A 12,047-nucleotide genomic window follows, 5' to 3' on the forward strand; every position below is an offset into this window, starting at 1 on the left:
ATATATAAAACAGGAAATGCTATAGGGTAAAGCAGGGGTGGACTGACAAAACATGGGGCCCCCGTGCAATACAAGATTATGGGGCCCCTTTTGCTCCACCCATATACAGGCCACATCCAACCACAATTCCCACTCATCCACAAAGCCCACCCACATATAAATTCTTGTGTCACAGAAATTATTTCTCCTTACTATTTTCAAAATAGCAGGTCTATTCACTAAAAAGTGAATTGCAGCGGAATTCATAGAAGAATTTGAACCACCAGTTCTACACCAAAAGAGGTGATTTGGAAAATGAGCTCATTGGCAGCATTTTTCTTGTTTGGATAATTTGACCGAGCTTCTTGAAGATGTGATGGATAAGCAGGGGCAGATGTGGAGGATCAGAGGAGCAGATGCGGAGATAAGCACGGCAGATGCGGAGGATCAGTAGGGGCAGATGTGGAGGAACAGAGGGGCAGATAAGGAGGATCAGAGGAGGAGGAGGATCAGAGGGGCAGATGAGGCAGATTGGTCTCCAACACACTTACAGTCCTCAAACTCGATCTGGTTGATGACCATATTTGAGACCATGCTTCATCCCCTAGCGAAATAGCCAACTCTTTTTCCGATTTGAAGAGTGGAAGTGGTCCTTGTGTGTCTGAAGTAAGAGAGTGATTAATTGAAAGTCTAGACAAGGACATAAAATCATCATGTAGATGCATTAGGTTGGAAAGGGAGACTACGGGGTTGGATAGAAGCAAAAGGGCATCATCAGCGAAAAGGCATAATTTGTGAGAGACACCATCATAAGACAGACCTGATACATCCGTGTTAAGGCAAATCATTTGGGCTAGAGGTTATATTGCAAGGGCAAAGAGTAGAGGGGAGAGAGGGCATCCCTGCCTAGTGCCTCTTTGGATGGAAAACAAAGAGGAGCAAAATCAGAATACCTAACATACACTGAAGGAGAGAAGTAAAGTGACTATATCCAGTTAAGCAAGCACGGGCCAAACCCTCGACGGTGTAGAACATATAAAAAGGTAAGGCCAAGATAGCGCGCTGAACGCTTTTCTAATAGCAAGGGAAAGAAGCATAGTTGGAACAGTCTGTTTCGAGCTTACTCAGTCAAAAGCATAATACGGCGAACGTTGTCACTTGCCTGACAAGCAGGGATAAACCCAACTTGATCTTTATCAATTAATTCACCAATGATCTTGTTCAGTCTGCCAACAAACACCTTTCGCTACAATTTTCAGATCTACATTAATAAGCGAGATTGGTCTAAGATTATTTTCTTTTTTAGCAATTCTATTGTATATTTAATGGTGTGCTTGGGATAATTGTCCTGTTTGAATGACCCAATTTTGTCCAAGCTTTAGCTGTTGGACAGATGGCCTCACATTTTACTCTAGAATACGCTGGTATACAGAGAAGTTGATGGTCGACACAATGATTGCAAGGTGCATATGTCCCGTGGCTGCAAAACAAGACCAAATCATCACCCTGCCACCACAGTGCTTCACTTTCGCCAAACGTGGTGCAGTGCACTAAGACCAAACATCTCCAGTTTTTCGTTTGTACGAAGGACATTGTTCCAGAAGTCTTGTTTGCTCGGTTGCAACTTTGCAAACCAAAGTCATGCTGCCATGTTCTTTTTAGAGAGAAGTGGCTTTCTCCTGGCAGCCTTTCCAAACAAACCATACCTGTTCAGTCTTTTTCTAATTGTACTGTCATGAAGTTTAACATGCAACATGCTAACGGAGACCTGTAGAGTCTGAGATGTAACTCTTTGTTTAAAAAAAAAAAATTCTGAGCACTGCATGGTCTGACGGGAGTACATTTGCTGGGACATGCACTCTTTGAAAGATTGTCTTGAATGTTTTCCACTTGTGAATAATCTTCCTCTCGGCGGAATGATGGACTTAAAATTGTTTAGAATGGCCCTATAACCCTTCCCAGATGGGCAGGAAAAATCGCTTCTCTAAGATCATTGCTGATGTGTTGCCTCCTTGGCATTGTGTTAACACACACCTGAATGCGCCAGACAAGCAAACTGCTAAAACTTCAGCCTTTATAGAGGTGGTCACACTTGCTGATGATCAATTAATCAAGGGCATTTAATTAGCAGAACCTTGCTGCTACTTAGCCTCTAATTACTATGGTAGCAGTAAGGGTGTACTTAGTTTTTCACACATGACATCTCCATTTTGGCTTAATGTTTGTAAAATAAATAATGGCACAGTGTAATATGTCATGTGTTGTTGTTCATCTGAGGTTGTATTTATCTAATTTTAAGATCTGCTTAGATGGCCAGATGGTTTTTATTATGTCCTATTATTTGATACCAAAGAGTTCAAAGAGGTTGTACTTTCTTTTTCACATGGCTGTAAATGCAGTCAATCAATGCATGCCTATCACTGAGTTCAGGACCTTGCAACCGATTTTGTGGTTGAATTAACTTTTGCAAGGGAATGTTCACTTTGCATGTGAACTTTCCCCACTGACTCTCATCATGTGCAAGCAAAAATACTGTTGTTTTTTTATTTGAAATTTCCTTTATTTGATATTCTTTCCAAAGTGAATATTCACCACATTCACTAAGAGAAGGGAAAATTCCCTTGCAAAGTGAATAGCGTATTAGCCTTCAGCTAACCAACCCCTTTGTGTTCATATAACCTCCATAGCTCTAGTTATAAGTTGTTTACATATTTTTTGTACTTATATAGCTTTCCTCCCTGTATGTTTCTCCGGTGATACAAACACATACAGTATTTAAACTGTTATCAGCTTCTGACCAGTCTGGACTTGTGTTAAGCTATATACTAGACATGTGCAAGGCCAAAAAAATTGTTTAGTTTAGTTTCGTTTTAAATTCGGATTTGTGTTATTTCGTTTTTCGGGATTTGGGTGTGAAAGTCAATTCGGATTTGGAATCCGGATTCGGACGAAATTCGGTAGCGGTAGGTCGAACGTTCGTTTCGTTTTCGGTTCTTATTTGTTTCTTATTCGTTTCTTGTTCATTTCTTATTCGTTTCGTTCGTTTGTGACATTTGAGGGGTAAAAAATATTTTTCTCCTTCTCTAATGTCACTTTGCTCCAATGAACGAAACGAATAAGAAACGAATAAGAACCGAAAACGAAACGAACGTTCGACCTACCGCTACCGAATTTCGGAAATGGAAATTTGGATTTGTTTGCATTCGTTATGTCTGTAATTCGGAATTCGGATACATCCGAATTTCCGAAAATTCGTCCGAATTTCAATTCGGAACGAAACGAATCGCACATGTCTACTATATACCTACAGATTTTCGGTGCTGCCAAGAACCCTCTTTCTATTCTAGCATAAATAGCCCATCAAACACAGACCAATGTCAATTTTGATCATCGTTTGTTAGCACTACCAATTTATCGAATTTTGTCAATCAACAGAATGGATTTTCGTTAGCGCATGTGTAATGTTCTTGCTGCGATTGTTTTCAAACGATAATGCCACTAAGCCATCGGTTTTCGTTCAATTTGGAAAAAAGTTTTACAACCTGACCGATCGAGGACATTCGGCCAGGAGTGCAGTAATTAAAATCGTTTGTGTCCATTCAACTGATCGATTATCATTCGAAAGGTCAATTTCAGAGCGAAAATTGATAGGTGTATGGGCACCTTTACGCATCTCAATTACTCTGCAGAAGACATTAGACAGTAAGTTTCACTACGCAGAGACTGATGTAAATGGTTCATCATAGGACATTAACACATTATATATGTATTTACTGCATATGGTAACCAGTATGTTTGGTATCAATTCTAGGACAGTAAGGCTACCTACAAACTGATTGCATTACTTTGGGAATCTTTCAGAAAAAAATATAATTGGAATTGACTTGTGTAAGTATCTTATTACTTTCTTTTGAAAATAAAATTTTGAAAAAATCCTACTCTAACTGTGTTGCTATAAAAAAAAAAGACTTCCCAGAATCCTCACAAGGGACTAAACACCAAACCACACTTTAAAAGAACAAGGACATTATTGCAAGGAAGCAGGTAGACTGAATGAAATGTACAAGATGAAAGATAGAGTGTTCGAGAATACAAACTTAAAAATAACACCAGACTGATATGTGTGGTTACAACCTGCTATTCTGTTCTTACAAACTCAAAGATAGAGTATCATCAAAGTTACACATTCTGTAATACTTTGAAGATGAAAGATCAACTCTAATATATTCCCAAAGCTACTACAAGCAACCACACAGTCTGCAATATGTTCAAATGGAGATGTTACAAGACACCTGACCAAAGTAGGCACCATTCACAGCAGTGAATGTACTATATTTAAAGTGTAGACAGTCATGTTGTAATTACAGTCAACAAAATAGTTTCAAGCTATTTATTATAATATAATACCATATAATATATTTCTGTAGTGTTGTCAATACGTACACTTATTACTGTGCAGATTTGTCCATTTTATAGTATATACAGTACATACGTGTGGATGATGTTGCTAAATCCATTGATAATTCTCAGGTATATGGGTAGCATCAAACAACACAGAGCCAATGCATTATGGTGAAATGATAATCAAATGGTTATCAGATGTCAATAGAAGGATTTGAGGAGCATAGGATATGGCCATATGCTTTGTGTGTACATATTTATGAATTATCTTGAAAAAAATGTTTAATTCATGCAGTGTATGCATTCTCTGGGATCAGTAGGGTGGTGATGTTGTCCTCTGCAGAGTAAAAGTCGGGGGAAAAGATATTATAGTAATTCATTTTTTTGGGGGCAACATTTGCCCCCTGTCTCCTAGAACAACATTTTACGAAATTCAGACATTCGGATACATCTGAATTTCCTATGTGTCTGGATGTGAACAAATCGGATTATGCATTTAACAAGAACTTGGATCCGTCCGAATTTCGTTCAAAACAAAACTAAATCAGACATGTGACTGTTCTCTGGCCAATCAGATATATTGTTGTCTGTTAAGGGTTGAATTACAGGCATGGTCATGTGACTTTGTGTTGTGGAACTTTCCGAAATGAAAATACAGACAGATATGGAATCCGGATAACAAATCACATTTCCAATACAAAAAACTAAATAAATAAGAATTTGAATTGATCCAAAACGAAACAATGTTTGTGTGGGGTAACATGTCTACTTTTTGGAATCCAAACTGCCAAAATAACACTGAAGTTCAGATTCAGCACGGGTCATTCAAACTGCTTATCCAAATTTTGGGATCAGCTCTACTTATCAACTGCATTTTAATAATGCCAGCTACTTTGATAGTAATAGGATAGTTATAGGATATGAAACCAATGTTGTACATCACACACCCTATATTATCTGTCCCTCCTTGCATAACTCTGTGAATGGCTAGCATGCCTGAACAGCCCTAGTTAGCAATGGTTGGAAAACAAATCATACAATCAAGTACTATAACTATATGTGCACTATTTAGTGACAGGAATATAAATTCTAAAAATAAACACTGCACATCACACCTAAACCAAGTACTATTTAGTCTTGCTAAATAATTAAAAGTGATTAGTAAAATGGACAAAGTTTTATTTAATGGATGTTTGACAAGCCCAGCGGGAGGTTTGCATCTTGCTATTGATTCTGCCCTTTTTCAAGACTAATATGCAAGCTTTGAGTACAGTACAAGCTACTACTTCAAAAGTGACATTGTTTGTTTAAAACCAGCAGCTCTGGGATCTATCATTTCGTGATGGGAGCCTTACTGTCGTTAAATGACAGATCCACACTGTTTATTTTTTTCCAATAAAGGACTCTTTCATGGTGTAAGTAATTTTATGTACTTTTTCACTTTTTAAGGGACTTTGTAACAACAGGTACTATGTGCTCCATACTCATTTACCTAGGGGGGAGCGGATATCTTGAGCCCCCTTTTTTCTAAAGGTTCTTCCAAATTCCAATAAATCCCTCTCCACAAACCCCTACATGCATTGTGGTGATAAGGCCCTTGTTCCCTCGATATGTATACATGTACATGATACTCAGGCTGCATGTCTGGACAAGGGTCCTCTACTCCCATTTATTCTTGAAGGGCTAGTACCATTTAAAAAACAACATTAAAAACAACATCCATTAAAATTCATAAAACATCCTTATCCAGGCATGCAGTGGCAGAGTGTGCGGGGCAGCAAACTTGTCCCCCTCTTCCTGATTTATACCAGGCCACATGCCTTCAACATTGGATGGGAGTGGCAAAGCATTCCCCTCCTTCAAGACACCTTGTTCCCAATGTTGAAGAAACAAGGGCCCGATCCCTTTATCGTAACAAAAGGCATGTGGGGGTGTGCAGGGTCAACTTATCAGTGTCTGAATCCAGACCCCCCAGATGAATGTGTAATTCATCCCATTGTTACTCATTTACAACAAAAAAAAAGAGAAAGGAAAAAAAAAACCCACCCACAACATGATGAAAAAAGACCTTTATTAGAAGAAAAAACGTTCCCTGATGCAAATCCAACTTTAATCCAGAGATGTAGATCTATGTCAGTCACAATGAGCCCCCTGCCCTATGATGTGATGTTCACCTGCGCTAATGACAGATCCCTGGTCTGCTTCTGTATGTAAGCAAATAGGCTTGGGATCCTGGGTGATGCTGTGGAAAGTTTTAACAGGGTTTTAAGTTTTAATACATCCTAAGAGATGCCTGTGAAGATGGAAAATGCAATAGGTGGTTGCAACCAACTCTAATATATTATTATTAATGTATATGCTCATATCAATGACAATACATTACAGCACTGATATATATATAGATATATATATATAGATATATATATCTATATATATATAGATATATATACCTATATATAGATATATATATCTATATATATATGCATGCTGCAATGTATTGTCATAGATATGACCATGTAAATAACATTTGTATAAAGCTGTATGGCATGTTAAAATACTACATTAGAGAAGGCAGTTCCTCTGCTGTATTTTAGTTACACATGTTTTCGTGATCTGGCAAGGAATCTGCCACAGGGAAATGCTTAGTGGTATCATCTGAGTATCTCTATTGCCATGTAGCTGGGTGAGTGTTGTGAAAGAAGGAAAAAGACATTCAGAAAGAACTATTGTTTACTATTGATTTGTAAATTAAACACAGATAGTAAGCTATGTCCAAGAGACAGACCGCTAAAGGTGCCCTTACACTTTACAACCCTCGCAAGACGTTTGTCTTGCGAGGGTTGTAAAGTACTTAAAAAAACGTACAATCTGCCCATCTTGGACAGGCAGATCGTACTTGCGATCATCGCTTCCCATGACTGCAAACGGGCAGTGTGCGCGTGCGCACACCGGCCCGTTCGGCAGTTGTCGAACAAGCAGGCCACTAACTCGCCGAGAATCGTACGATTCCCGGCGGGTTTTCCAGCCTGCTTGTTTGACGGAAGACGTGCGACCGTACAGTAGAAACGGTTGCACGCCTTCCATACACTGCACGATTCTCGTACGATCGCGGGATTTCCCACGATTCTGGTACGAGAATCGTGCAGTGTATGGGCACCTTAAGCATGCTTGTAACCATCCATACAAACACTCAGCTAAGTGCATGAGGAATCTAAAGCAAGCAAATTACATTCTACCTGCCAAGAAGGCCAATTAACTCTCTACATTGAAAACAGCACACAGACACAGAGTGGTATTATGTCTATACCTTGCTTAAAGTGCATTTCCACTTTTGCAGTCAGAATTGAGAAAAATACCCCATTTTATGTTTGTTATGTATTCCAATTTATACAGCATATCTAAAAATATATATATTTTTAAATATTTATTTTAGATAACTCTATTTTGCAGGCCTCCACAAGCTTCTCTCTAAATTTCAGCAAACTCAGTTTGCCCTAACATAAAGCCCTGGGACAGGCTGAGTTGCTCCCCTTCATTAACATAACATGTCCCCAGGGCTTTAAGCCTTTTGTTAAGACAGACAGACCTGCTCAACTAGTTTACAAGGGATAATGAAATCTGCCAGCACAGTGCAGACAGGGTTAATATTTTGCAAGAAACTCCCCCAACCACCACAGAGTGAGAACTAAGCAGGATGTTTCAATCCTGGAGTTAGCACAAAGAACATCCAAAACTATTTTTTTTAAGTTTATGCTATGTGATTGGGAACATGTAACACATATAAAGTGGATGTTATCCCAGTTTGACTGCAAAAGTGGAAATACATGTTAAAATCTTTACAGCACTTTAAAATGTTAGAATACATGATATTTTGTATTACTAAAAAACACTCCCATCATATCCGCCAATTTTCATAAACATATTTATGAAATGTACTTTCTTGCCACCAACAGAGTAGTAGTTAACTCTAACTATTAAGTTCAAGTATTTGAAGGCTTTTGAACTAATGTTTACTAAATATGTCTATCATTTAGTGAATGTAAGTGATCCAGATGTGTCTCTGTGCCCCCCAATTAATTATTTTGCACTTAGTTGTTTAGTATATTGTTTTTACTTTGTATTTAAAAAAACAATTCCTTAGCTAGTGTTTTAAATGTTTAAACATTTGATATAACTCATGCTGCACAAATATATCCAGTTTTTAAGGATAGTAATCCCAATATTAAATCCTAAATGCTTAATATTCAATATAAGCATCCTAGAGACTGATTTGGTGCAAGCAATCCCTCACAGAAAATTACAGTTATATGATGTATAAGTGAACCATTGGGTAGTGTACAATCTACCGAACTGGAATTTTAATGAACATGGCTATTTTATATTTTACATCTCACTGGGGTCACCATTCAAAATGCAATCAGTTCTACTGCACCCATTTGGACTTTTTAAAGACCTTAGTAGACCTTATCCATACATGTAGGAATTACAAATAGGAATGCACCGATATTTTCGGTATTGAGTAAGAGTACCAATATTTATCTTTCGGTTCTTACCAATACCGAATACCAAGCCCGGTACTTCCGTGAGCATGGATTCAGCTTCCCAGCCAATCGGGATTGAAGCCGACTTCCTGGCCAATCAGGAATCTGGGAGGTGGGTCATTACCCACAGCACAGCTTCCTGATTGGTAGGGAAGCTGGATCCATGCTGTTTGGCCAGCTCAATGCTGATTGACCAGGACACCATCTTCCCAGCAAATCAGTAAAGCCAGAAGGTGGGTCACTACCCACCACCCGGCTTCCTGATTGGTCGGGAAGCCAGTTCCAGGCTGTTTAGCTGGCTCAATGCTGAATGGCTGGGAAATACTCGGTATCTGCACCAATACTAGTATTGGTATTTGCGCATCTCTAATTAAAAACATATGCTTTAGGTTATTTCAGTGCAAAACTTTGAGATGAGTTGCAGAAAATGTCCATGTATACACTATGTTTTAATCCACTGGTTACCAAACCTTTTCCAAGGAAGTAATTCTGTCCTTATTATCTGTTGGTGCATTCTTAGCAGATCCTAGAAGTCCTGAAATAAAAATGTAGTTAGTTTAGCAGAACATGGTGGTTCAGTGCACCTACCTGTCATGTCTTGTTGATCGTCCACAATTAACTTTAAACTTTTTCCTCGTCGTATCACACGTACTGTGTGCCACTCATTATCATTGAGGTTATAACCAGCATAAAGTGTCTCTGGGCCCTTGCCTGCAGAATATGCCAAACAGTCATTAAATAATCACAATACAATTGAACAAGTGAACCTTTATAGGAACACAGAGAATCAAAATAATACAGACATGTTAATAGATCTCATAATGGTGAAACATAATGACCTGTACTTGAGCAGTTAAAAATTATCTCAGTTTTTTAACATAAATAGGCTCAGGAACTGTATTTCTTCAAAAATTGTTTAATAGGATAAAAACCTTTTAAAGTCCTCTCCTTTTCTACATACTTCAGCAATGCAAAAACATGTTAAAGGGGGTGTTAGCTTAGAAGATCAAATGCAGGTTTGAAGTAGGTCAAATGCAAGTAAATAGAATGTCAACTGCAGGTCAAATGCACATCTCAGCAAACTCTGAATGGCCTTACAAAAATCTCAAACTAATTGTAAATGCAAGTAGAATGCACCTGAACGTAAGCTGCATTGTCCCATAGATACAAGCCCCAAGCTCTTCAAAACAGGCTCTAAAAGAGCCATGGATAGCAGTAAAAAAACACAGTTCTAATGATTCCTCAATCTATCTACAATTAAAAAAAGAAAGTTTAGGCTGCAAATGCACTTTAAGTCGATTTGCCTAAATTAAATCTTTACTGAATGAAATGAAGTGGCTGTCGTTGTGGAGCTTGAACTAAGAATACTGTCTGTCTGTCATCAATGTTTACCGGTCACTGACCTAAAACAAACATGCAGAAAAGAAAGTCACAGTGAGTAAGAGTCAGAACTCTATTGTACTCTACATACTAGTTCCAGGTTTGTGCCCCAGAAAATATAAAAAAATATTGTGTAAGTATTACAATCCAGGCATTTATGGAAGAAAATGTCAGCAATGGTGGATTCCATATTGTCTCAGTACAGGTTTCCTTTAAAGTAGTATTAAGAGACGGGTGTTTTTTGCCTAATGCACTTTTCTAACATCGCAGCCCCCCCATATTTACCAGCAGTTGTTCGTCTCCTCCTCCGTGCCCGGGACGTTACTCAGGTTTCCCCAAACTTCCTGGTTGCAAGGGAGGGTACTGAGGGCAGAGAAGCCATAGGCTCCTTCTGCTGTCACTCAAGCTGTGACTGCAAGGGTGGGGGCATGGATGTCCGCACGCTGTGTGTGTGTCTATGGACGCATACAGCTAGGTGCAGGCACAGCCTTGACTGTGCATGTACAGGTGCCTTCACAGCAGTCGGCTAGCTGATGGAGGCACCCATACAGGGGGGGGGGGGTACCACTAGAGAATGAAAAAAGAAAATAAATTATAAATTAACTTTTTTTAGCAAGGTTGGCCCCCCATAAAGAAGAAAACGGAAAAAAGGGTTTAATGTCACTTTAATGAACTGGTGTGGTGAATAAATAGTGTATATGTGTAGTGGCATATGGTACCCAGCAATACATTAGTTATGTACAACGTGCAAACAGCCTAAAAGGAAATAATGATTATTTTTACATTTAAAATGATATCATATAAAACTCCTAAGTCTTACCTATACTCTGGGTAATCATTTTCTGTGCCCTTTAAACACGCTATTTGCACAACATTTTTGTACTTTGGATTCACAGTATTGCTGGGGCATTTGCTATAGGCTTTCACAAAGAACAAAATGTTTTAAAATGTTCCCCTATCTGCAACAACTTTTTTTAATAGATTCTTTTGTACAACAACTATCTTATTTTGTGTGTATTTTAACAGCTCGGAGCAGTGCAAAGACTGGCTAATGTACTATGCTAATTATGTTTTACATAATCTAAGTTGTAAGCATTAAAGCAAAAATGGATTTTAATTATTTTATATAAAGACAGCATAATTAGCCATTTTTGTTCTAAGTGATTAACATGAAAAGGGACTTCTTGATAGCCCGGAGAAATTCCTGCACTGTTCAGTCGTGCTTGACTCTTACAGTTTACATTCTGCAAGCTCTTTCTAAAACCCATTTTAAAGGGGTTTTCTACTTCACCTTGAGATATATCCAATTCTCCCTGAAGACTCTTAATGAGGGTGCCAATTCCTGCAGCATTCAGGCTTTTATGTATTTGTTTGCTCTAAATAGCACCCCCTCCCCATTCTGACCTGTTTATGTCATTCTTGGATGGTTTGTTGGCATTACGAGTGAGCCCAGCACATCAAGCACATTCTAATATTGTGAGAATTCTCCTTCTTCCACTGGCTAAAAAACTAATATTACTCTGCTCCAGGCTACCACTGCATCTAAAGGCAAGCCAATAAACCGCCTGGAGTTATCCTTTGTGCCACACCAACATTGCTACAACAATAAAGGGCACACATCGGCATTCTTGCATCAAACTATCATTGGATCCAGTTCCTGATGTGTTTCACCCATTTATTCATTGCTAGGTAATTGTGTGTGTATATATATATATATATATATATATATATATATATATATATATA

At 38.4% G+C, this 12,047-nt stretch overlaps 1 protein-coding gene across 1 annotated transcript in view; it reads right to left on the reverse strand.

Moving 5' to 3' along the window:
* Positions 1-12,047, reverse strand: part of LOC108789430 (neurexin-1) — a 706,321-nt gene that overhangs the window by 526,633 nt on the left and 167,641 nt on the right. Inside the window, exon 8 of the mRNA XM_018559452.1 lies at positions 9,510-9,632. Within this exon, the coding sequence (XP_018414954.1) occupies positions 9,510-9,632 (123 nt within the window). The remainder of the gene's footprint in view (positions 1-9,509; positions 9,633-12,047) is intronic.

This window comes from Nanorana parkeri, unplaced genomic scaffold (genome assembly GCF_000935625.1).
Source record: "Nanorana parkeri isolate BGI_ZX_2015 unplaced genomic scaffold, ASM93562v1 scaffold396, whole genome shotgun sequence".
Classification (NCBI taxonomy): domain Eukaryota; kingdom Metazoa; phylum Chordata; class Amphibia; order Anura; family Dicroglossidae; genus Nanorana; species Nanorana parkeri.